General features: G+C 38.3%; 1 protein-coding gene across 2 annotated transcripts in view; it reads left to right on the forward strand.

Annotated features, from left to right (window-relative positions):
* LOC309602288 (ATP-dependent translocase ABCB1-like) overlaps positions 1-13567 on the forward strand; it is a 44593-nt gene extending 31026 nt beyond the window's left edge. For both annotated transcript variants that reach the window (XM_082335741.1, XM_082335742.1), the window contains exons 21-27: positions 2747-2847; positions 4651-4791; positions 6875-7031; positions 7487-7684; positions 9906-10112; positions 11701-11847; positions 13255-13567. In XM_082335741.1, the coding sequence (XP_082191867.1) occupies positions 2747-2847; positions 4651-4791; positions 6875-7031; positions 7487-7684; positions 9906-10112; positions 11701-11847; positions 13255-13461 (1158 nt within the window). In that variant the 3' untranslated portion in view covers positions 13462-13567. The remainder of the gene's footprint in view (positions 1-2746; positions 2848-4650; positions 4792-6874; positions 7032-7486; positions 7685-9905; positions 10113-11700; positions 11848-13254) is intronic.
* The last annotated feature ends 14183 nt before the right edge of the window (positions 13568-27750 follow it).

The raw sequence follows: 27750 nt of genomic DNA on the forward strand, positions 1-27750 counted from the left end.
CTTTATATGCTGAGCATGACATCATATGGTATGGAATAGCCCTTTGGTCAGTTGGAGTCAGCTGTCCCAGCTGTGTCCCCTCCCGACTTCTTGTGCACCCCCAGCCTCCTCGCTGGTGGGGTGGGGTGAGAAGCAGAAAAAGCCTTGGCTCTGTGTAAGCACTGCTCAGCAGTAACGAAAACATCCCTGTATTATCAACACTGTTTCTAGCACAAATCCAAACCATAGCCCCATACTAGCTACTGTGAAGAAAATTAACTCTATCCCAGTCAAAACCAGCACAATGTCATCGCCAAACTTAGTGTACATTTGACTCCTGTATCTAGATCATTTATAACAACATTAAAGAGCACTGGCCCTAAAATTGAGCCCTGCAGAACCCCACTAGTGACTGGGTGCCAGCCTGATGTAACCCCATTTACTATAACTCTTTGAGCCCGACCCATCAGCCAATGGTTCACCCAATGTATTACGGACTTGTCTAGCTGTATGCTGGACATTTTGTCCAGAAGGATGGTGTGAGAGACTAACAAAACCTTTGATATAACGAAAAAAACCCACATCTACTGGCTTCCCTTGGTCAACTAGATGGGTAACCTTGTCATAAAAGGAAATCAAGTTACTTAAACAGGACTTCCCTGTCGTGAGCCCGTGCTGGCTATGACCAATGACTGACTGCATTGTCTCTCAAGCTTTTTTCAATAACTCCCAGAATAACCTTCTCCATAATTTTACCAGGCACTGAAGTGAGACTAACAGGCCTGCTGTAGTACAAGAACTTATTAAAAGTGCTCATGCTTCTCCCTGAAGCTTCTCTCCTGCTTTTTGTGTAAGTGCTCAGTTCAGAAAGCTTTGTGCAGAAGAGGGACTTTGCTGACTTCTAGGCAGGAACAGGAAACAGAGGGAGTTCAAGGAACTAGGTCCAGAGAAGCACAGTGTTCCACAGCACTGGTTCTCAAAGAGCTTTATGGAAAATGTGAGCCATGTAATACACCAAATGCAATAACAAGATTATGTAAAATAAATGTGTATCTATTTGATGCTTTCTAAAATTAAAATATAAAATAATGTTAAGATTGAACTTTTATAAGTTTTAGGATATTCAAAAACATTGCCAGTCTCTTGGGAAAAAAAACTTCTCCCCAGCTTCAAATGTTTAGATGCAAAGAATCAGGGGACTCACAACACCTGTGGGGAAAACCCAAGAATAAATATATTCATAAATAAATTCACAAAGCTTCATAATAAATTCATATAGGTTCATAAATAAATTCTGTGTTGAAAAAACATCACTATGGAAAGCCTTTCTTTTATAATCTAAATGTGCATGAATGTAAATATGCGAGCAGATGTACCTGATTTATCACCTTTTTCTGGGCAGACGCCATCTAATGGTTGGCTTCGGATTTATACCTTGAGTTATCTACAGCACTGTGATCTTGTACTCCATGGCCAGTTCTGGTTATTAAGATGCAAAGTTCACTCATTCTTGTGTCTTTTGTCTAGATATACTTTTCTTTGGTTATATTTTCCCTTGACCTTACTTTATGGTCTTTCTTAGACAAGGTCTACAAAAGGTCTACATTAGGTCTACATTAGGTCTACATTACTGTTGGCATTGTCCATATTAATTTCCTGCTAATGTGTACTTTCTTGAACATACAGTTCTCTGAGTTATACTCAGACTTATTACTGTGCATTTGTACAGTATATATGCTCATAAGTAAACTCTCCTGCTAAATACCCATCCTTAGAAATAAGACCAGTTGACAACTGAATAGACCCTAGATATAGGTGTTTAATACTATTTGAGATGCATTAGGAAATTGAAAACATCCATCCCTATGGGACTGTCAGGTATAATACAGTACATGTAGGAATCCCTGCCCTCTCAGAGCAACAGCAGTTGAGGCCAGCTGGAATACCCAACATAACATGTATTGCGCCGGAGGCAGTGTGTAGGACATGGACTCAAGCCCAGTGTTTCAACGAGAGGTGAACTGAGGGATTCAGCACTAGTTCCAGTATCTAAAGAGATGCGATTGTTCCAGGTGTCTTCCACTGGTCATTTCTAACCATCATCCTCTTCTACATGCATATGGACTGAATTGGCCATACAGGCTCCTAGCCTGATTGTGTGATCATTGAGGAAGACTTACCTACATAGGTAACCTACCTTGGGCACCTACATAGACTTAACAGACTACATAAAAAAGCCTTGAATCAGTTGCTCCCATGCAGGCATGCATCTACTGCCTTCAAATGTTACTAGGTACCTTTGTGTATGTAAATGACTCAAGTCTAAAGAATCTGCAAGCTTAAGGAAGGTATTACTGATCAGATCAGATATCTACTGCTGAGATCTAAGTTGGGCTCTAGCCACATAAGTAACCTGGACATTCTGATTATAGCTCAAACTCAGCGGACTGGAAGTTGAATGCTAAATTGCCATTTTTCTTATTGAATATCTTCTCTGTAATTGTCACTGCTGTCTGATGGTTTTTCACTACTTTTTTAGAGCACATTAAAGAGGTCTTATCAGAAAATTCTGAGCATCATCAGAAAATCTCACTGTCATAAAAAGAAAGATGTAGAATGCTTACTTTTGGTATCAAAGGTCCATGACTTTAATAACAATTATAAAAAATATAAAATTATATTCCGGCAGACTCTTTTTATTAGTTTAGAATAAGGAATTGCAACATAATCTTAACTTTTGATTAAAACATTTGTATTTCTATTGCAGATTGCCACAGAAGCCATAGAAAATATTAGAACTGTTGTTAGTTTGACCCGAGAAAGGAAATTTGAGATGATGTATGGAGAACATTTGCATGTGCCATACAGGTATAATAGAAAAAACTAAGCTAAAAAAAATCTGTGTTTAAATTATAGAATAAATTACAAATATTTACTTGGGCTAACATTGATTTTTTTTTGTTAGTGTGTATGATGTCATGTATAATTTAATTACCTCAGAATTAATGTAAATATTTTCCATATTTTTTTATTACAAATGCAACCACCAGCCACCATTTTTTTTCTTTGATTTAATTGATTTTATGTGATAATATTGGTATCATCTATGGCAATGTCACTTGGTTTGGAAAAATGTTAGTTTTAAGTGAGCTTTGGAAGTCATCTAATCTAATCTCCCACCTGAAGTGTTTCAGATATTTAATTAGAAACTTTTAAATGGAAATTGAATATTGCATTAAGCCATTTTTGAAAGTGAATAAGATTGAAAACATTTGAATAATTACTTGTTGGTTTGTGACTGAAAAAAAAAAGGAATATAAATCTGCCTGGACTAAATAAAAATTAAAAAGTCTTAAAGTGGAAGACTAAAAAGATACTGTCAATTCAAGTTTTATTTGTTCTAGAATGAAATGTTTCATTTTCAGACATTCATGAGAAAAGTAAAGGAAATGACAGCATACGTACACAGATATGATGGGAGACAAGTAGGGCTGCTGCTAATACATCCACCATAATAATTGAGTGGTTAGAGAACAGTGCAGGACATAAAAGATATTACTCTAGCTTTTTTCTCGGCTGCTAGGTTTTGAGTCCGTATCTCACAACTTGCAGGAGAATGCTTAACTATTCTCAGGGTTGACATTGATGGGATTGCTCCAAGACTCTCATCTTAATGTTGTTCTGGTATAAATAAGACCTTATTGCCCTATGGGTCAATTTGTCTGGAAGAGAGAGAACATGTGTTTTTCAGTTAATATTTCAGTGCGTATTAAAGCACTGATTATGCAAAGGGTTTCTATTTTATAAAAATTGAGCTTAGGCCTTCTGTTATACTGGATTAATGCACAAATCAGCTATGTAAAAGAAAAGTCACAACAGCCTCTTAATCAAAAAAAAGAGCACACTTGTGAATCTGGCTCCTGTTTGTTTTGGTTTGGTGTTTTTTTTACAGAAGGAACCACACAGTTGTGACTTAGTAATAGCATCAATAAAATTATTTTCTGTCTTTTTTCTGGTATCATTCATAGTTACAGAAAAATTTCTCTCTGCCTTGCTTTTAGTTATAGGCATAGTTTTATCATCCAAAATCTAATTTCTGCATCATACATGCAGGGTTAATCTTATTTGAGAGAGGAATTTTGACTGAATAAATTGAAAAGAAACAGATTCTCGAGTGTATAATATTGAACTGTTTAATATCTTTGTTATTTGGTTAACATAAAATTGCAAGTAAAGAAAAAATGACACAAAAGTTTGTCTTTGGCTGAAGGTGAGCTAACAGTTCTGCTCCTTTTTTTTCTTATGTGATGCAGTAGTACAATTTCAAATGTGTTATTGACATCTTCAAAGGGGTAACCATGGACTGAACTGTAAAGTGGTTTAGAACTCAAACTATGAGATGGTAAGACAATAATTATACATAGTAGCTAAGGTGTCACCTTTCTCTGCACCATATTGCAAGCTGCTTTCAGAAGTAAATAAAATTCTGCAAACAAAAATAACTTTCTCGTGGACACAGTCTAACAGGAGACAAGGGATTGTGTTGTTTAAGCATGAGTACACTTCCCATTCATAACAATATAATCATCTGAAGTCAATTAATTGGGTTTTGCATACTAGGACCTAAGTATGATTGTACATTTTTATGAAAATATGTATTCTTTCTTACAGAAATTCTGTGAAGAAGGCACATATATTTGGATTTTGTTTTGCCCTTTCACAAGCAATGATGTTCTTTACCTATGCTGGCTGTTTCCGGTTTGGTGCCTATCTAGTGGTAAATGGACACATGGATTATAAAAATGTGTTTTTGTAAGTATCTGTTTTGCAATCTTTTTTCTGTCAGTCCAGACAAAGGTCTTTGTTTGCTGCTAGAGATATCATGAATCCATTGGGTAAGCTACGAGAAAACAGGAAAGTTCTTCTTCCGTACTTAAATATAATGAAAGCATATTACAAAGTGCATACTCTACGTAACTACAGAGTCTGAGCTGTTCAGATAGGCCTGATTTTGGATTTCCTTCTCTGTATTTATTTGGGACTATTATATTTTCCAGAGGTTGAAACAGTACCCTACTTACATCACTTCGTTTATTCTCACCAATCTTATTGTTCATGTAGCTGTGAGGTCTTCTGTATATTCTACAAAAAACATAGTTGTACCTGTTTATTGAAGCATAATAATATTGTAAAAATCTTTTTAAGAATAAGTCATCAGCATCTTTGTTATTTCTGTGTCAGGTTTATTCACTGAAATTTGAAATCTTCTCTAAAATACATGTTAAATACCCAGAGAGTAGGATTCCATAAGGTATATGCTGTTCACTATAAGGGAAGGATAACTGAATTATTTTAGATAACATTCTGATAAGAAGCTTGTTCACTTAAATGAACCAATTTTGTGCGGGAAATGAAACCATGAACCATGAATGTAAGAACAGTATGTAAAGTACTATACATACCCATAGTTGGGTGGAGCATTTTGTTTTTAATTTAGACAGGCACTGCAAATAAAATATAATTCTAATTTGCAGTATTCTTAGAAGGTGTATCCATTGCAATCTGATATTATACAAGGAATAGTACAATTATTTGTCTCTAAGGGTACTTCATAGGCTTTTAAGGGCAGAAACTGTACAAAAATTAAAGGAATTATTTTGAAATTATAAATTATCCTTAGCTTCTTATTTTTATATTTTGGGTTTATAATCACTGTTTATCCAATCATTTGCCATAATATCTAAGACCCCCTACCATAACCAAGTCCCATTCTTCTAGATTATATATAAACTCAGAAGAAATATAATTTATAATTTAAGAGGTGATAGCTCAATATAGGCCTATGGAAACAAGTATGAAAAGAATGAGATTCTAGCAGTATGGATATCAGTAGCCTCAATACCTAAGAAAGGCCAATCATAACAATTTTTTGTTGGCAACCTGATTGAAGATAGTTAACACAGCTCATTTTGACTGGAAGATGTTGGAAAGTGTCTGCATCCCATCTGCTAGCTGAACATCTCTAGCCAGCTGGGGGAGTGAACTTCCAGTGGCTCAGTTAGATTTGGAATGAATTGTCCGACCTAAAGCTGTGTGAGCCCTTCTAGGCTGTTCAAATGCAGAATAAAACAGATGAGTTAATATAGCTCTAGAAGATAAAAATTAATATAAATGAATTTATTTTACTTTGCCTTAAAACAGGCTAACAGGTCTCGTATGTCAATTACCATTTCTCAGTGATGAGTAATCCTATGTTGTGTGGCAGTAATTAATAGCTGAGGACAGCAGGTTTTTAAACCATTCTAATGTAATGCCTGTAATGATACATCTACATTCACCATAAAACAATAATAGCATAGTTTTCAACCTTTTTTTGGTGTTGTGAACCCTTCAAGTTTTTTCCAGCAGAGCTGTGTAGCAGCTGTGTAGCTGTGTGTTACCTTGTTACAGGCTTTATTTCTTACTTTCATTGATGGCTTAAAAATGTATCACTAACTCCCAGAGGTCATTGAATCATAGAGAGGAAACCACAGCAACAGTAGAAGAGGATTAGAGTAATGATTTTATCATCCATTGACCACTTTCTTCCTAGCCCCAGTTGAGACTTAATATAGTTAACCAGTATTAATAATTAAAGAGATTAGTGCTAATAGGTAATGAAAACATTTAATTTGGAATGGAGGCTTGTTTATCTCACTTTATTAAAAGAGGATAAAAACAAATTTCTGGAACTAAATGAGTAATTAAAGCATAACAGTTGGTTACTACTTTATTCTTTTAAATTTTGTCCCATTTTTTTCTCTGAGTAAAAGAAAAAATTGACTGCAGTCCCATTTCCATTGTCCTTTTCTTCATTGTCTATTTATTGATACTTTTTTCCTGATTTCTTTTATAGAGTGTTTTCAGCTGTTGTATTTGGTGCAATGGCATTAGGACAAAGCAGCTCTTTTGCTCCGGACTATACCAAAGCCAAGATATCAGCAGCCCACTTGTTTCTACTGTTTGAAAGAATACCCTCAATAGATAGTTACAGCGAGGAAGGAGAGAAGCCCGTAAGTAAGCCATGTGTAATGGGTGATATTATTTATGGACAATATGGATAGTACTCTTCTCGCTTCCTTCAAACTGATTTTTCCTCTCCTTCTGATTACTTCCTTACTTCAACGTGTTCTCGCCACTTTATCCAAACGCAACATGGGCCAAATTCTCTGTTGTGAGTCCAGTTTTCGCCCACTCTGCCTAAACATTTTTGTTTTGAAAATCTGGTTAAGGTACAACTTGTGTGGAATACAAACAGCAGAATTATGAGCATTTTCAAAGTAGTTCAGTGGTGTACTTTGATTTTGTAACTTCACAAAGATTCAGACCACAGAGTTAAAGTCAGCATTCCAGCAAATGCAAAACTCTATTGATTTCAGTGGGGAAAAAGCCAAGACTTCTGCAATTCTATTTGAATAATCTATCAAATTGTCTTAAAGATGTAACAGTGATACTATTTCAATTATAGGAAACATTCGAGGGAAACGTAACGATCAAAGATGTGGCATTTAACTACCCAAACCGACCAGAGGTCAAAATCCTCCAAGGTTTGAATCTAAAAGTAGAAAAGGGACAAACTCTGGCTCTTGTTGGTAGCAGTGGCTGTGGAAAGAGCACTGTTGTTCAGCTGCTTGAGAGATTTTATGATCCACTTAATGGAGAAATGGTAAGTATTTTTGTAACAACGTGTCAACATGTTAAGTGAGGGTGTGCTTGTTTGGTTTTATGTGATGTGATAAAGTATAATAGATATTTCTAGGTTTATTTTTGAAATATTTTTAATGTTAAAGACAAGCAGTAGCTCATCAGGGTTCCTTATTTAAATGCGATGAATAATATAATGGAAAAAGTCCCGATTTCCCACATTATAATAATTAATGAAACAAGATCTGTGTGGCAAAAATATGCCTGATCCACAGCCTAATGATGCCTTTGAATTTGGAGCAAATTTCCTGAGGTTTTTATGTTAAAAACACTTTAAAAGTTATTAAATATACGTATCTACTTCTGTATAATGTAGTAATAGAATTTGCCATCTGCGTTCTTTCCTAAAACATTGAACATTGACAATAATTTTTATCATAGTTTTTACTTGTCAGAAACATCTTTCAGAGTATGCCCACTTACCAAGTGATAGATTGTAAATACTTTCAGTAATTTTGGTTTAAAATACATCTAGGGTTTCCCACACTACTTATTCAGCAACTTTACATATTTTTTTCACATAACGGTGTTGTTTATTGTCATTTTCTCTTTGATGTAAACGTGCTCAGAGATTTTGTTTGGAAAAGAACCCACACATTTTGAGTTGGATGAGTAAGAATAAGAAGGGTTTCAGAACTTGTCTGTGCAGAGATACTCACAAAAGATAAAGCAATAATTAAATAGGCCTAGATGCCATGGGCAAGATTTTTTTTTTTGAGGTTGGAAATGCCCGTACGGGTCCAGTGTAGCAAACTGACGTGTAGAAAGAAGCAGCATAGGTATGTTTAACCAAGTGCAACTTTGTCACCAATGTTTTTGACCTTGTATCGATAAATAACCAACAATGGCTTACTGAAAGGAAAAGCACAGACCTCTGGCATGGAAACTACAGAAGCAGTGGACTAATTCATAAGCTCAGTTGCACTTTGAGCTGAGTGAAAGGAGTGTATGCTTAAAAGCACTGTCAGAACAGCTGTTCACAACAGTGAGCACTACGCTAGTCTGATAAAGAGAGTAACTATGCCTAAAAGTTGTACTATTTGGTGTGGTGGATCCAAAATGCATAATAACTGAGTTCTCTACCTTCGTCAGTGATTTTTCACATCAAATAAGGAACAGGGAGCAGACCTTAGCAGCCTGCAAATCCATTGGAATTCTAAGGAAAAGAGATGGCAAATATCTATGTAGTTGAAAGCAATTTCTCTTTTCTAGCTTTTTTTTTTTTCCCCCTTTACATCTGCAGATGTAGAAATGCTGCCACTGATTTCAGTGGATTTTGGATCAGGTTCATTATGATCTCTTTCCTTTGAAAAACAATTATATTGGCTGCAAATTGGCTGTTCTAGCACAAACTGTGGAATTAGTACATTAATCATGTCCAGTAGCCATGCTATGAAGGGGGCAGTTCTTCAGTTACCCAGCCGATCATGTTACTCAACACAGAGCCTAAGCACTGCACTGGGTGATTCTAGTGGAGACGTAACAGCCCTCTTAACGTCCTGGTATATTTGTGTCCAAGTTGATATGACTTGTATAATTATGAAACTGATATATCCAGAAAAAAACTTTCTGTTGTCATTTATCTAATAGATAATGATAGCAACTCAGTAGCCAAATTTAGCAGAAGTGTGATAAAGTTGCCAGTAAAGAAAACTGACTGCACATGATATCTTAAGGAATCCAGAAGTAAATTTGTCCACTGTCAGGCATTACATCACAATTAAATTTAAGATTGGATGTTTGGCTTAGAAGTGTGTGAATGAATGAACCCTACTCTTCCTTTATTTTAATGGAATACTACTGCCAATCTGTTCCTTTGGTGGGAATATATATGCAAAATAGAGGAAATTTTTCCTACTGAAGAAAGAAATGAAAGAACTTTACCCAAAGTTCTTGAAGTTGACTCAGCATATCCTGTCTTCCACTGTCTTAAAAATCCTGATGAAATCTTGAAGCAAAGAAAAGGACTGAGGCAGCAGAAGGGCCTAGCCTCATTTTTATATAATAGGCCTTAGAAGATTTTGGAACATAGAGGAGAAGGAAGGAAAGGGATTATGTGAGCTTTCAATATGGTATCTCTAAGGAAAGAGCTGCAATTGCACAACTTCTGTCTATGAATTTACAGTAAGTCTCAAATACATGTATAACCATGTGACTGAAATTTAAAATGTTTGGTTTCTCAGCTTTTTGACGGCAAAAATGCAAAGACACTAAATATCCAGTGGCTGAGAGCTCAGATGGGTATCGTCTCACAAGAACCAATCCTGTTTGACTGCACGATTGCTGAAAACATCGCATATGGAGATAACAGTAGGCAGGTGTCATATGAGGAAATTGTTAATGCAGCAAAAGAAGCCAATATTCATTCCTTCGTTGACTCTCTGCCAGATGTAAGTTATTCCTTTTGTCTCCTACTCAGAATAGGAGTTGACCTACTGTGGCAGGGGAAAATTATGTCCATTTATGATTCCCTGAAGTACAATAATTCCCTGAGATGCAAATCTGAAACTGATTTTTAAATCTTATCTTTCTTAATTTTGTTTACCATACTTATTTTTAATCCAGGAGACTCCATTGTCAGGTAGAGAGCTAAACATTTAAGATATCAGGGAAGAAAATCCACAATTATAACTGAGAGCTGGAAGTGTGGGGTGCGCTTTTTCAAGCGAGTTAAACATTTCTTTTTAAGCTCCTATTTATCTCAAACATATATAAAAGACTGCTGTGCTGACAAGTTTCTTACGCATTTCTTCCAGTTATACCTAGTCAGAATTTAAATTTCTAGTATTCCTACAGTTCAAAAATTACTAAGAAAGTTTTTCATATATATATATATATATATCTATATATCTATATATCTGACCATTACATAATAATGTAAGAATGAACATCTTGGGTCAGATGAAAGGTCTGCCATGCACAAAGTCTTGTCCCAGGCAGTGACCAGCAAGATGTATTTACAAATAAGTATTCAAAAGGGCTAAATATTTAATCACATTTCCCCTGAATTCTCATCTAACTTTGCATAATTTGTGACTCAGGAACTTCCTAAGATATAAATCATGTTTTATTATTTAATAGTTCTGGGTGCATTTTTCTTCTGTGGGTTTGACAAATCAATTTCTAACCTATGTCAACTTGTATCCAAAACTTCCTGAAGCAAGGAAGTTGCCAGCTTAGTTGTATGTTGTATATATTCATCTTAATTTCAGGATGTTAAGCTGCTTTTTTCATTTCTTGAAAAAAAAACAAAGGCCAAAGCTCATGATTTTTCCAGATCATGTTTATTTTCTAATGACTTATCAAGATCTGCTCTTTCCAAAACTTTGTAGAGAAATCTTGTGATATATAATGATGTCTCATAAAACTTTGGTGCTTTTTGCAACCAAATATATAATACCTCAAAGACTACTGTGACCTACACGTGAGTTTGTCTGGAGACCTGGCTGGTCCACCTTAACTGACATAACTAAATTAAAAGCATAACTGTCCAAAACTGTTTTATAGATGAAGTGTATAAATGTCTATGTCTATATATACATATAGTATATAATTTGGCCTGAAACTGATACATCTTATACATTGCTATTTTTTTCTTCAGGATGAATAAATGTGGGTAAAATAACTGATCGGTTAGGATGCTAGCTGGGAGTGTTTAAGGTCAGGGTTTGATCCCCACTATTGTCATAGACTTTCACTGAGCTTTGGTATTCTATCTCCTCATTGAGAATAATGTTGCCTTCCAGCCTTAGAGGCAATTCAATTGCTTTGAATTTACGAAATGCTTGATGCTACAAAGAAGTCTCCTAGTGAAAGATCTATATATCTGTGTCAGATAGCAATTCTGGTCATCTGTTTTCAGAGAGCTATTGGCATGGAATATGCAGTTTATGGCTGGCTGGTGTCAGGGTCAATATGCTTAAATATACTTCAGAATCGATTTGCATTCATAATCTGAACTTAATATATTGTTTCTAGAAATACAATACCCGCGTAGGAGACAAGGGAACTCAGCTTTCTGGTGGTCAGAAACAACGTATTGCTATTGCCCGAGCTCTTGTACGTCGGCCCCAAATTCTGCTATTGGATGAAGCTACGTCTGCCTTAGATACAGAAAGTGAAAAGGTAACTTGATTGTGAGCCAGAAGTCTGGAATCTAAATCCGTGCTTGTTTCTATTATCATTATTGTTTTCACTCCCACAGATTAAAGCCCAAAGCTGGAAATATGGTGTTTTATGAAAATTACATACCTATGCTAATAGTAGACAAATATAAAGGTCTTAATCCTTGCCAAAAAAACGTATTTTTTTTTTTCATCTGTATGGCAGTAGGCAGGCTGAAGTAGCAATGAAGAAGGTATTTCTTTGCCTGGAGTTCTTCAGGCTTCAATCGGAAAAGTGCTATCAAAATTGAATCGGGAGGCACAAACTTCAGAAAAGGAAAAGACTGAGGACACTGCCAGAGAACTTTTTCTCTGGGAAATGGCCAAATCTTCCTGTCATCATTTTTCTTGCTTCTCTCATTGCTCTCCAGTGCTTGCCAGATGTTCATGGCTAATATGCAAACTTCCAGTGAAAAAATTGCTAGAACACTTATTTCTTTTTTAAGCCCAAACCTGCAAACTTAGTATAACAGAAGTACAATCTAGCTGTAGAAAATTAACACAGATTCTACAAAAGTGCTTACTATTAAAAAGGCAAATATTATACCAAATATTATAAACTGAAAAGCTCAAAACCCATGGACTAAGTTTTGATCAATTCTAGGCATAAAAACATAAAGTTTGAGGGGAAAATGCCATTGAATAACTCCAGTATTCTTTGATTTCTTAATTCCATGCCAGTTAGGTACGAAAATTTCATCTCTTATTTTATTCTGCATTAATAAACCTAAGCAATAAAGAAAAGAAAGCAGAGATTCTTATTAGTATTTTTCTGCCAGTGCTAGCTTTAAGAAAAACATGATTCATGAGACTCCTTGCGCAATCATGAGAACTAGTATGATAGTAGTTGACCCAAGATTACTGACTTAACTCCCATATATAAATAATCAGTCATGGAAGGGACCTCTGGAGGTCTCTAATCAAACCTCCTCTTCAAACAAGGAGCAATAATGAATTGAAACTAGGTTGCTTAGTGCTGTGCCCAGTAGGGTCCTTGAAAATCTCTAAGAAGATTCAACAAGATCTCTTGTGTCCCTGTTCCAATGCTTAATTATCCTTGCAGTGAATATTTTTCTTATATCCAGTCAGAACATCTCCTGTTACAATTTATGACCATTTTCTCTGTTAACCTACCATGCATCTCAGTAATGAGCCTGGTTCCATCTCATCTTCTTAGCTATCATGGCATCATCCACTATGACAGTTTTGACTCCTTGCCAACACAGGCTAATTCTAAAACAGGAAGCCAAAGCCACAGATATTCCCTTTCCCTCACTGTCATATTACAGTTTATTTCAGAGATGGCACTTGAGGTATATCTCACGATAGCTGCCAGAAAAGTTCACCTTTTGGTTTGTTCATTGTGCAGATTGTCCAGGAAGCACTGGATAAAGCCAGAGAAGGTCGCACCTGCATCGTGATAGCTCACCGCCTCTCCACCATCCAAAATGCTGACAAGATTGCCGTGGTCCAGAACGGCAAGGTCGTAGAGCAAGGGACCCATCAGCAGCTCCTGGCTCAAAAAGGCATCTACTATTCTCTGGTCAATGTTCAGAGTGGGTCATGCAACATGTAAATTAAAGGCAGTACTTATCTCTGAATTGTCACTGTAATTATTTCAATACTGCTATTTTTGTCACTGTAATTATTTCAATATCAATAGTCAGTCTTGATACTTTTGGTTTTCCTCCTTTCTTTCATAAGTCCTATGAAAACAAGAAATACTAAGTAAACATGTTCCAGTTTCTGACTAAGAGTTTTCATTATTCAAACCACTCTACTATGTGGCCAAAGCACTATATGGCCTCTTGCACTCATAAAAGTAGAAGTATGCTAAGCCAAATGTAACTAATATTACCTTGTTTGAACTGTCAAAAATCACACTAATCAGGCATGTATGGTAAACAACCTATAAACATTTTCATGCTCAGTAAAAACAGTTTTGCTATTGATAGAAACAAACCTCGAGCCTTATCCTCACTGTGTCTGTAAGGCACAGTCAGTCGTGGCCTATCAGGCTTGTTATCAACTTGTTATAAGAACTTGCAGGTCAGCTGGAGCTTGATGCCAGATGTCTCTTGTTATGATGTGGCTTTTTAGCCTGGGATGACAGCAAAGGTCTTTAAAATATGGGCGCAGGCTGAAAACAAACGTCCCAGAACTGTAAGGACTTCAGTGATGGTCAGTTACTGATCATTGAAGAGCTGCAACTTTAAGAGCTGTGAAAAGACTGTTTTAAATGTAACACAGAAAAGACGCAGCAGATAAGAAAAAAACCCACAACTGATGGGGAAGGCAAGGCACCTGCTGCAGCCTGGCAAAGTAGTATCTGCAAGTCTCCCAAAGTCCTAGGGGTCAGAGGTCAGGGGCTAAGAACTCTCTAAAGACTGCAATATTTTATAAAAGGTGAACATCTTGAATTTGGGCTTAGAGGCAAGGGAAAGAAGGAAGGATGGACGTCCTTTTCAGTGTTAGCTTCCTTCATTGAAGAGCTCTTGAGCCTGATCACCCTGATGACTAAGGACTGTAACCATTGGTGCTAATTGCATGGCATCAGCTCTGTGGTATTGTATATTAGTTGCTGATTTAAGATGACTGTTAAGGACTAACTGCTTTGAATATGTAGTAATAGTGATTGATAATTATTAAGAACTAACCATTAGCAATGTGTATTGTTAATGAATATCTATGCAGTAAAGTTTTGGTTTTAAGTTTAAAACTGGCCTGATTAATCAGTCTTCCACTCTTCCGTCACAGCAATTTCTAATTCCCTGAGATTTATACATGTGACCTGTCTTACCTACATGTAGATATTTATACACAGACAGCCTAACTGATAGGCAGTTAGGCTCATCAATGTGCTAATAACACTCTCCAGAATGTTCATAGATGCAGTCTCATTGTATTCCTCTTGAATCACTTACCTGTTTTCTCCTGTTCCTGTCTTAGATGGAAAACCAATTTGACTATCAAATTTGTTTTTTTCCTGTTTATGTATTACTTGATACAATAAGGTTCTTGTCCATGAGTAAGGCTATTAGTCTGCACCATAATATAAATAAATTATACTTGCAATTGCAAGAATGGAATAGATATTCTTTAACATTATAGTCTGAAGAGTCTAGTGAGAACATATTTAGGTTGATTTTTTTTTTTTTTACTAAATTCTGGATTTTAGTCTTTTATTTTTAAAACTAGGCTTTTTAATTTTTGATGATACAATTTCTAATGATTGGATTGTTTCCCCAACTTGTATCATTTCAAAGATGCTTGATTTAGCAGACAAATTTAGCTCTTCCTGAAAATCAGGCAAGCACTGTAAATGTTTTACCACAGACGTGAGAATCAGTTTTGAAAATTTTGGCCATATAGGTTAAAATCTATTTCAGAAATTCATATCAAATATAGAAACTTTCCAAAACAATCTATTTTCCCCTATCCTTTTCTTCCACTTTTCTAAAGAATTATTTCCCCTTTGTCGAGATTCATGCAAAAGTTTGCATAATAATTGCTAAACACCTCACTTTTGGTTGAAAGGGGCTATAAGGAAATTAAGCACTTTCCTTTAAGAATAATGAATCTTTGTTTCCAAATCCACCATAAATGCTTAGATAACTATGCTGCTGCTCACAGTTTCTTTCCTTTCAGAATTTCCTTTCGGAAGACTACAACAACCATATTACTACTATTATGCTACCACCAGTTGCCTCATCATGTAATTTTTAGTCACAAAGCCAAAAAGACAGACAGGGACACCTCCAAAAATGTGTTCTTCACCATATTCTGTTCATACACTTTTACATTATAATGCTTGACCCAAAGGAAGGTTGACTGACCTAGAACAATTCTGCTTTAAAGACCGTTATTCTACCGTGCCTTTCTACAGGGCATGAGAGATCTTACTTCCTAGCTCTGCCTTTTCAGCTAGGCTGAGACGTTTTGGTTCACCTTGATATCATAAGATACATATGTGTTGTTATTCTGAAGTAATAGACCTGTTTTTCCTCTGTCTTGTTCTTCTTTTAAAAGCCTGCAGCACTTTCAAGCAGAACTTACCTTTCTGGAGGAAGGTAATCTAGCAGTGTTTTTATGCATTTCTTATGCCTCCGTGGATGAGTGGTTAGATTGCTTAAAGAATTACCATCAAAGGTATTTGCAAAAGGTGATTTTAATAGAAATTTCTAAAAGTGTGATTTAACAAAGTTCAATGGCAAGGTTCACTCTATTACTTACTAAATGAATGGAATATATATAAAGAAAAAAAATTGAGGTAGAAGCGAATTAGAATTATTTATACAGAGACTGAAAAAACGGGGGGGTAAAGGAGGCCCTCCCGTTGAGTCAAAAGGTTCAGAACAGACCCCCTTGCTTTCTAAACTCCTTCTCAGAGAGGAGCCTAGGTGCAGCTGGATCCAGACTTTGCCTTAGACTATCAATGGTTTATGTCTAAGGATTATATATGTCTAGCAGCAGTTCAAGGTTTATTCACAGTTAAAGAGAGAATCACAGGAATTTAGCAGCAATTAATCATTGGTTAATTTAGAATTTACAAAGTGATTAAACAGGATTTACTACAATATTTTAATTGATTCACACACGCGCGCAATATGCATAAAAAGGTGCATGTCAAAAATTCCCCTCGAGCTAAGTGAAACACTCGCTTCAAATGATTGTCTCAACGGGTGAAGGTCAAGCCTCAAGGAGTGTGGTGGCCCCCGGAGTTCAGCCCAGGTCCTGTCGCCAGGCCTCTGAACTTTACAAACTTAAGAGAAGCGTCCAACTCAGAGGGAGATACTGGGCGCTGCCCACTGCGGTCCAGGAGAGCTCAAAGGGTCTCACCTGGTACCACTGTTTATAGGGTCGCAAGATGATTGACTTTAGGCATCAGTAAATTTCCATCCTTCACACAATCCAGGTCAGTAATTACTGGAGTTCTCAAAAATTCCAGTAACACCGGTACTGATCCTCCTGTGTTGATCTGCCTGAGTTATGATCCAGATAAGATGTGTTCCAAGGCTATCAGGGGATGACTGATTATTCCTGGTATGGTCAAGGTGCTCTCGTTCCCCACCTTGGTCAGGCAACCAGAGTTCCTGGTACGGTCAGTGCTGCTCCCCACCTTAGCCATGCAAGAGTTCCTGGTACGGTCAAAGGACGCTTAACCACCAAACTCATTGCACAAAGACCAAGTCTTGATGGGAATTCCTGAGATTGTAAAGTGGTCCAGGAGAGGGGCAGGGGGAAATGCACCACCACAGCCTCTCGCCCCATTACCTTTGGAACAAGGCTTTAGAGAGATGTCAGCACTGACACCACCTTGGCAATCTGAACAACTTCCCAAGCATATGCCACTAACTGTCGGGAAAAAAGAAGCAAGAAGCCCTTAAGTTCAACAGTCTGATAACCCTCCTGCTGAAACAACTAATCAAAAGAGAGCTCTCAGAAGAAAAATGGGGTTTAGGTCTAGAAAGCCTTTCTTACTACAGATTCTTATCAAAGTGTTGAATACTACAGTGTCCTATTACCCAGCATTCTCCAGCATACTTACCCCTACAAGGGCAATTTGCTGTTCCTTATGCAACAAATACCTCACTACCAAGCCCTTCTATAATTTCTGACATGGAGTGAGAACATAAATGAACTCCAGCATTCTCCCTCCCCTCAAAAGATTCTGAAGGAGTATTTCTCACCAATGCCGTGCAACATGTACCATCTCCAAAGGAAGACCGTAAATCAGTTCTGAATCTCCACTAGTCTCTTCTTCTTCAGGAATTCCCTCAAAGTTCTTCCTGAACTATCCCACACATCGGGAGATGTTCAACAATCTTCCACCCCGATATTGACTCCCCATCAATCTAGCTTTAATAGAACCAGTTCTCCTTCCTTATGAGTAAATCCCCTGAACCTGTTGTCTCTTTCTTGCTGCTATACTTGTTTATGAAAACAACCTTCCTGGTAGCGTTCATTTCTGCAAGACACTAAAGATGTCCTTGAAACATTTGTTAATGAGTAATTCTTGTAATCATTCATAGTATGAATAGACATATAGCTAATCTCTTCCTCAAGATGTATTGTCTGTTCATACATTTATAACTCTTCCTCCTATTCTTCTCCCTCAAAATCCATTCATCTACCTTATAGACTTGGTCATTGAATGGAAAGAAGGTGGCAGCTTGGAGGAGAGGAGAAACATGGCACACTGCCTATGAGTACAGGGTAAAAACACTCAGCTATCAATTTTTGTGAAGAAAAAGGCACACTGTAAATGTATCTATAGAGTGTCTAAATAATTGTTATTGTCAAGTACCCAGTCTTTCTTCTAGATAAATTATCTAGAAGAATGTAGTTTAGTCATACATTCATTCTGTATTTCTAAGACAGGACGGTATCTTTTGTTCTGGTTATTTTAATGCAGTAAACTGAAAGCAGAAAGTAAGAAACAGGACCAGCAGCCACTTTAAATCCCTTGCTGTGAATTCCATGGACTGTAGAGATATCAAAAGTAGAGAACAGGAAGGAAAAGAGCAGAACACACAAGGACAACTATCTTTAGCAATCCCTGTTGTTGTAAGGCGAGGACATTTCCTTTTGTCTTTGTACGCTTATTCCTGCGTACATTTCATTCTAGCTGTACTCTCTCAACTAAGGAGGTCAGTACACCAGTGCTGCTGCTGTAGAGGTCTAGGACAGGACTGCATGTAACTGAAAGTGAACATTCATGCCTAAGCTCATTTCTCTAAGCAAGCCCATCTTCTACATGGTTAACAAAGGTCTGGGCAATGGAGTCTAGGGCACAATTCATGCCATTCTAGAGTTGCTGTCACTGGCAGACCAGATTAACATATCTCTTCATAAAAGCATATGAGTATGATTATCATAAATACCTACATTTTCAATGCCTTAGTGGAGAGAAAATGAGTCACATCTTGAATGACTGCTGTATTAAAATAAGCATCTTTGATCCTGCACTACATAATGTTTCATAAAAGTTGATCTGTAAACACTAGCTGCAGCTTTGTATTCACCAAGACAGAGACATTTTTTACAGAAATACTAGAAATTGTATGGGCCCAAACATTTAAAGTCATTGATATTTTAGATAAAAGTAAAGACTGTGTCTACATATATAATGTGTATATAATCTGTTTCTTAATAGATTCACTTTAAGTGTCTATGCTTAAAAATGGTACAATTCATTTGCTTAGTAAAGGAGACAAACATGTTAACAAATTTTTGGAATACAGCAAACAATTGTTATAAGATAAAATAGCATGGTCCCTACATCATCTAACAAACAGGAATAGTTTTATTTCCATGTTACTTCTGATTTGGTTCTCAAATCACTTATGAAAACGGGGTAAGTGAATAACTTGATTAATGTGGAATTTAAGAAAAAAAAATTAAGTTCAGGATATGTAAGATGTTAAAATGAAGCAATGTTGAGGGAGAAGGAATGCGTATCTATCTGACACAGTAACTCCTTGTTCCCACCTACTTTTTAAGTGTCCTTAGTTAGGTCAGCTTTGTTTACAGCAATATATAAAAAGAGTCAGGGCAGAACTTAAAAAGGATTAAGCTACTATAGTGTAAGGTGACTACCATTATCTACTCTCTATTTACCACTGGGGCTCTTACAAGTTGTTTGGTCAGCACTGGCTTCACACTTTTTTCTTTCTAGGCACTCTTGGCTTTCCCCAGTATTAATTTCTTCTTAACTTCACTTGTACATATATAACATTTTGTACAGCTTTTGTTCTGGATTAATCAATGTGCTTATTTGTTGTACAAACTCTTCAGTCATTCCTTGACATGCACATATTTCATAATGATGTAAAACAATACATCATTTCCATGTTGTTCAAAAACCAATCAACCAAGCAAAACTTATGCACACATTCCAAGGGATGGGTAGAAGAAGGCAGTATGGAATTATGACATGTTTCTCCATCCACAAAGGGAATTCAGCATTAGAAATTCCTAATCTAAATTAAGTTTTCCCAAGATTTTCTCTTGGGTAGCTCTATAGAATATTTATCTCCATGTACCTGTCTATTCTTCAACGTAAAAGAAGATGAGTAATTGAAGATGAGAGTTATTTACATATCTGCTAAATCAAAAGCAACTCAGACATTACTATTCATGCATGCTAAAGTTGAGAATTACAGTTCAGGATGCTAATATTTCAAGGTTCAGCTTGTTAACAGTACATTCGATGAAGCGTACAACAGTCTAAGTTTGCAGATGTTTATAATTTCATTTCCTGCAATTTCCTGAGGAGCTCGATAAATCATCAGAAACTTAGCTGCTCACTTGGCTCTTATTTGCAGGCATTTGAAATCTTTCCTTTGAAGACATGGTTATTCCTTCTAACTCTCATTCTTCCATTATTACCTATGAGACTTTAAAGATGACAGAAAAAATATATGTGCTTTCCATCTAAGAATCTTTCATTGATAAAGAATTTCTGAAATATTCTTCAAAATTTCTCATGGGAAAATGAAAAGCTAGGAGGAATTTCTGCGTCTGAACTTTCACACCGGTTTCCCTTGAGTTCATGATGGAAGGTGTGTATTTTCTTCATTATCATCAATACTATTAACCAATGATTTTTCTTTCTGTGGCCATGTCTTTAGTTTGCCACATGATGGCCTCATTTGTTCGGACAATAGCTAAGTTAACCTGCATTTTCTTTTAGCAATTTCTTTTTCTTTTCTTCTTCACGTGTATCTTGTTCAACTCAATCTGTACAGCGCCCTGTCTAATCCAAAGAGCAATATTCTTAGGAGCTTTTGGTTACTGCCCAGGATCCCTGCTCTCTTTTCTGCCTGAGGGAATAGTATCAATTTACAGTCCTGACAGCATTGCTACCATGACTACTAAAGTCAGAGTTCTTAAGACCTAGACTAAGGCAGTAGACACTAACTGTTCTTCCCAGCTTCTACTACGTTAAGCAGTCCTACTGAAGGCCATCGATGGTGGTAGATAATGCTTATCTTAGCATTTAAATCAAAGGCCTTTCATTTATTTCTTCCTAATTTGATCTTATTAGTCACAAAATATATTAAGATAAAGGAGAAGGTTAAAGAAAAGTCTTCCCATTTATTAAAAATATTTCCGAGTATTACAACAGCAAAGAGGTTTTCATTTAGTTGGGGTAATTTGATTCCAGATATAGAGTTTGAGTGTCATTTTCCTGAGTGAATTACTTCTTTAAGAGATACTACATTCATCACCACTGTCATTCAACATTGAATTTCAGGTGCCCTATCATATTTAAAGAACAGATACAGAAATTTACAAAACTGGGTATTAAAATGCTACAGTTACGTTAGAGTGAAACTTTTCACCTGCATGACAACACGCATTTTACCACCACCAGCAGTATTCTGTACCAGGTGAATTTAGTATTTCCTGCCAAGAGAAGATAAAAGCATTACATAATTGCTTGATTTTGCAGCTTTGGACAGGAAATTCAATGTTTGGTTCAATTTAATATACCACAGACTTTAAAACAGAGGTACAATGCACTTTTATGTCACTTAAATTAAAATAATCATCTTGAAAGAATTATATAATTGGTAAAACTGGCTGCAATGAGGATACAGAGATGGTTTATTGCTCTACACTGAGGAAAAATGTGTTTCTAAGATGAGATTGCTTCACAAGAAGAAATGTCTGGTGAGTATACTCACGAGCATCATACAGGAAAACTGTTCTGAGAATATGCTCTCATCCCCCCCCAAATTAATATAATTACGCAATTTAAAACTTTCAGCTCCCAGCTGTAGAGGAAATGTACATCAGTTCAGTCGGTAAATAGTTTGGTGCTTGAGACACAAAACCAGAATTGACATTTCTGCGAAGCCTCGTGGAGCACTAACACAGCTGCTCCTGCGCAGCCGGCTTTAGGAGTTTATGCATGTGTAGCTGCTCGTGCGGTTGAGCCCTGGCCATGACCACAATTCTTGTACTATCACCTACAAACATCAGCATAGCAGCTGCAGTCCACCTGCCTGTAACCCACTGTGTGTCTCCTTTTTGTGGATAGAGCAAACCCCTCTTTTAGGTGTTTGCCTCAGGAATCACGTATCATATCCAAAAGCAAAGCATCAGAATATTCATGCAAATAAAAGAAACTTCTATCTCAGATTAAGTCAACAAAAGTTATGGACTATTGTTTTCATCCACCACTTTTGTTTCTAAATACTAAAAGCATATTGCAAGTGTTAAGCTTCAGAATACCCATGTATCAGTAAGAAATATTATACCTGTTTCAGGGGGAATAATTTCAACATTTTCAAGTTGTTTTGCCTACTGACTTCAGTTTCAGAGATGATAAATAACTGGCAAACTGGCCAATTACTTGGATTCCAACCTATATATTGAGTTTACGTACCTTAAGTCATCTGAATCTAATTTTATATCCATTTACCATTACACACAATAAGTTATTAAATCTGTCATCTTAAAAAGTCCGTATTGGGGAATTCACATATTAAACAGATACTTGAACACTGTGATATCAATTTGGTCTCAAATTATGTTTTCTGTGTTTACAGGGGTAGCTATGTTATACTATTTGGTCATAGCAAGTTCCTTAGCTTTACCTTATTATCTTAATTGCATTTGACCTAGCAAATCCATTTTCTATTGCACAGTTGTTCTTCATCTATAGCTATCTGAAAACTGATGTGAACCTTTGTTTTTAAGTTTCATCAAGAAGAAGGATCAAATGAGCTGGTGGCCAGTTCCTCCCAATATGTTCCAGATTGTCAGGTTTATTATGATTCCTTAAATTATAATAAAATGTATATCTAGGATGTCCATGCCAGAGAACAGCTGACTTCTTAAACTAATTCTCAATACACACCAATGAGCTTCTCATTGTGGGTGACAATGTATGTCTGTACACATTACTCTTCTCCATCGTAACCAGTAACACAATGCTGTGGTTTAACCTCAGTCAACAACCAAGCATCCCACAGCCGCTTGCTCACTGTCGTGTGTCCCCCCCGGTGGGATGGAGGAGAGAATCTGAAGAGCAAAAGTAAGAAAACTCATGGGTTGAGATAAGAACAGTTTAATAATTTAATAATAATAATTTAATAATAATAATAATAATAATAATAGTAATGAAAAGGCAAACAACAAGAGAGAGAGAGAGACGGAAACAAAAGTCAGGAAAAAAAAGTGATGCAATCACTCACCACCTGCTGACCGATGCCCAGCCCGTCCCCGAGCGGCGATCACTGCCCCCCGGCCAACTCCCCCCAGCTTTATATGCTGAGCATGAAGTCATGGAATGGAATGGTACGGAATCGCCCTTTGGCCAGTTGGGGTCAGCTGTCCTGGCTGTGCCCCCCCCAGCTTCTTGTGCAGCTGGCAGAGCATGGGAAGCTGAAAAAGTCCTTGACCAGTGTAAGCACTGCTTAGCAACAACCAAAACATCAGTGTGTTATCAATCACCATTATTCTCATACTAAATCCAAACCACAGCACTATGCCAGCTACTAGGAAGAAAATTAACTCTATCCCAGCCAAAACCAGGACAGTATCCACCCCTTCCTCTATACCATCTACGTCATGCCCAGGTCCTATCCTTTCCAACACATCCCAGTTAATCACCACCACTTTCCCTGTCTTTTGGTACGTACACACAAATATACACTCAGTCGGCGAGGAGCACAGCGGTGGCCGAGCGCGAGGCGACGAGGCTAAGGGGGTTCCTGGAGCCGGGAAACCTGCGGACATGCCGAGAGACCCACCAGGAGCCGCCAGCTCTCGCTAGCGAGGCTGACATGGCAGGGGGCATACCCAGGAGCAACCGCAGGAGATTTCAATGGCCCCTAGGGAGCGCGGCAACCAGGACAGGCAAACAGGGCATGGCATGTCAGCCAGGGCGTGGCGTGGCAGTTCGCGCAGGCAGGGTGCTGAAGCTCTGCCAGCTCAAAAGGCAAGTTCAGCTGGTGCTCATCACTCTCTCAGAAGGAGCTCAGTTATGGTCTCCACCCGGCAGAAGGCCATGTCCTCTACGACCACCAGAATGGATGTGGCAACCCAAACTGTGCTCCCAGCAAACCATGCAGCCATGCAGGTCTCAGGCTGCAGGGAGTGCCAGAGCCTTTCACTGGCAAGGGTTGGCGGTAGTGAGATCAGCCGTGTGAGGTGTGACCAGGTGGATGATCTGCTCAGCTGGGTGGCAGAGCTACGAGAGGAAGTAGAAATGTTAAGGAGCATCACGGAGGCTGAGCAAGAGATTGACCAGTGGAGCCAAGCTCTGCCCTCCCTGGAACAGAAACAGGAGCACCAAATAGCAAATACTTAGGATCAAGGGGACCCCATATCCTCCCACTGCCAGGCTGAAGGCAGCAGCCTAAAGGAAAGAAGTAAATGGAGGCAAGGCCATGCTCAGGGTGGAAGGCGAATTTGGTTTCCCTACCCTCTAATTCCAGGCTACTAGCCCCGTTACCCCAGCATTGGAGCAGCCAGGTGACAACGTGTTCACCTGGACGATGGCTGAAATCTTTTCGCATATCTCACAGCTCACTCAAGGATAGGAATTGGGTGGTTTCCATCTCATTTGTGAGTTCTTCCTCTTCCTCCTCCTCTTCTTGTGATCTGAATCTGAATTCTCTCAGTGCCAGGAGGCACACAAGGCACGAACATCATTCTTCCACTTCGATTGGTCTGCGGCTGCGTGCTCTGGAGTCACCCAAGGGCCACAGCGCAGTCTTCTGTTGGTTTTTTCCTCAAGACATGACCGATCCAGTTCCATCTCCTCCTCCTCACTTCATTACTGATTTCCTCCATCTCCGAGTTGATGCTCGTTGTTTCTGCAACTTTTTTTTTTTTTCCGGGAGGAGGTAGTTGGCCTCCTGCCCAACCCCCATGACTTGGAGGGCCAGTGGTTTTTCTGTCAGGGTGGCCTTCCCTTAGGCTGCGTTGGTTCGCGGCACCTTCTTCAATTTTATCCGGTGCACCCTCCAGAGAGGGATCCCCTATCCACCACCCAGGGGACGCGCCTTCTAGCCATGCAGCCCCAGCTGAAGGCTCTTCTTGTGATGGCCCTGCTTTTTCATCATCCCTTTCTAAATGAGCTGACTTTCACTTCCAAGATTTCTTCTTGTGTATAGGGGTGACTGATACCAGCAGGGGTTGGTTCCCTGGTTCAGCAGCAGTACATGTGGCCAGGGTTGGAGTAACCACAGCGCCTGTCATGGGGGCTGGAGTAGCCGCAGTGCCTGTCATTTTGCCATCAGATCCAGAGACCTTCTCTTCCCCTTGAGGGTACTGAATAGTGTTGAACAGGGCTTGGTAGGCATGGGCCAGGCCCCAGCACATTGCGGTGATTTGTGTCTCCATAGAATTGCCAGGGTGACAGCATACTTTTTCCAAATATTCTACTAATTTTTCAGGGTTTTGCACTTGTTCAGGAGTGAAGTTCCAAAACATTGGAGGTGCCCACCATCCTAGGCATTTGCCCATGCTATATCCCACAAACCCTGCCACTCATAACTATCCAGCCTTGGGGCAGATGTCTGGATAATATTCTTAAATTGCTTATTAACCTTAGACAAAACCAAAACAATATTCCTAAGTTAAGAAGTATCTTAACTACCCAAGGATGTTCAAGATACTGAAAAGTTATTGTAATGAAGGAGGAAACATCATAGAAGAAGGTAGGAAAGGTGCCATTCTGTATTTGCTCCATAAAAAACCTCTCAGAGGAACAAGTATAATTGCTAATTGTCTCCATGAGGTGGTGCTCAAAGTGCAGTAGTGGCTTCAGTACAAAACTTAAATACCAGATAAAACTCAAGGCCAGTGTTTTAATAACAAATCTCCCAGCCAAAACATCACTAATCACTGCAGAACACAGCAAACTGCAAAAACCAACACCAATCTTTAACATGTACAGAAAAAAAAAAAAAAAAGTATGGTGCAGGTCAGATAAACTAAGGTTGAGAACAGACTAATCAATATCATGACCCGCAACTGTTAACAGATATAAATTCCTCAACAAACTCTGGTTAATCTGTTATTAACTCAAACACTGTGCACCCTGTTGGGTGCCAAAAAAGGTTGCCATGGTTTAACCCCAGTCGGCAGGCAAGCACCACTCAGCTGCTTGCTCACCCTCCCCCCCCCGGTGGGATGGGGCAGAGAAGCTGAAGAGCAAAAGTAAGAAAACTCATGGTTGAGATAAGAACAGTTTAATAATTGAAATATAATAATAGTGATAATAAAAAAAAATAATAATAAATTGTAGCAAAAAGGCAAACAAGAGAGAGAGAAACGAAATTCAGGAAAAACAAGTGACGCAACCACTCACCACCCACTGACCGATGTCCAGCCAGTCCCCAAGCAGCAATCACTGCCCTCTGGCCAACTCCCCCCAGGTTATACACAGAGCATGACATCATATGGTATGGAATAGCCCTTTGGCCAGTTGGGGTCAGCTGTCTCAGCTATGCCCCCTCCCAGCTTCTTGTGCACCGGGCAGAGCATGGGAAGCTGAAAAAGTGGTTGCCTAGTGTAAGCCCTACTTAGCAACAACTAGAACATCAGCGTGTTATCAATGTTATTCTCATACTAAATCCAAAACACAGCACTATACCAGCTACTAGGAAGAAAATTAACTCTATCCCAGCTGAAACCAGGACATGGAAGAAGAAGCGATGGGTCAAATTCTGTCTGAACATGAGAAAACAGTTTATTATTGTGAAGGTGGCTGAACACTGAAACAGGTTGCTTAGACAGGTTGTGGAGTCTACATTTAGATATTCAAAACCGTACTAGACACAGCCCTTAGTAACCTGCTCTACTTGATCCTCCTAGGGTTTGGACTACACGGTCTCCAGAGGTGCCTGCCAACCTCAGCCATTCCGTGATTCTGTGCAGGAAAAATCATGGTCAACCGTGTGGATCCAACCAATTAAACAGATCCCTTCCATACGGTGGTTTCCAGTATGTCAAAACTATTCAATACATCACAAGCTATATTAAGAAGAAAATAGACATAAAAATAACACATGAAAATCACTTTCTAAACTTTTTTCCAAAGAGTACGTAAAAGTATCATGCACCTCAAAGATGACTGGAATATGACAAAAGGAATGCTTTAGAAATACTTTAGGACCTCTGCTTTCACCCCCAGTTTTGGCTGACAGCCTGAGCCAAGGAATCAGCCTTGGGTTGTGTCTCCCCAAGGAGAGAGAGGGGTGTTTTGTCACTTTAACCAACAAGCCGTCACTTCTAACAGAACATTGTTCTGACAGCACGACAGCGAGCCATGCCTTTACTCAGTGAAAGCCAGGGACTGGCAAACGTTTGTGTCAGGAATTGCAGATAGCTGTTTACAGGACAGCCACAGGAAGCTGGAAAGTGGATGCTCAGGTACTGCTGTGGTTGCTTCTCTCTCCTCTCCTGCCTCTCCTGATAAGAGAGGGGCTGCAGCAGCTCTCCCTTTCCCCTCTGCCACCTTCTCCTGCCATTGCATTGCTGTAGGGCCCACAAAGGCCACCCTGAGAACTCATAATGAAAGGAAAACACCTTATGACATTATGAAAAATTCCTCCAACATTATGAAAAGTTCCTCCAAATTCCTAACAGCTCTCACATAGCCAAACCTCATTCTGACTGTTCAAACATTTTTTGATTCTTTTTTTTTTTTTTAAGCTTTCTATTCCTTCTCAACCAACACTATCAAACTCTCAAAAGACAACACTGATTTTCCAGATATAAACACAACCATCTATAAAACTTTAAGGTCAGATAATTCAAAAGATAAAATATAGCATAGTTTAAATCCTATTATAAAACTTACAAGCATTGTCTGTTACCTATTATAAGAGCAGGCTTAAAG

The sequence above is a fragment of the Platalea leucorodia genome (genome assembly GCF_965183815.1).
Source record: "Platalea leucorodia genome assembly, chromosome: 1".
In the NCBI taxonomy this organism is placed as follows: Eukaryota; Metazoa; Chordata; class Aves; order Pelecaniformes; family Threskiornithidae; genus Platalea; species Platalea leucorodia.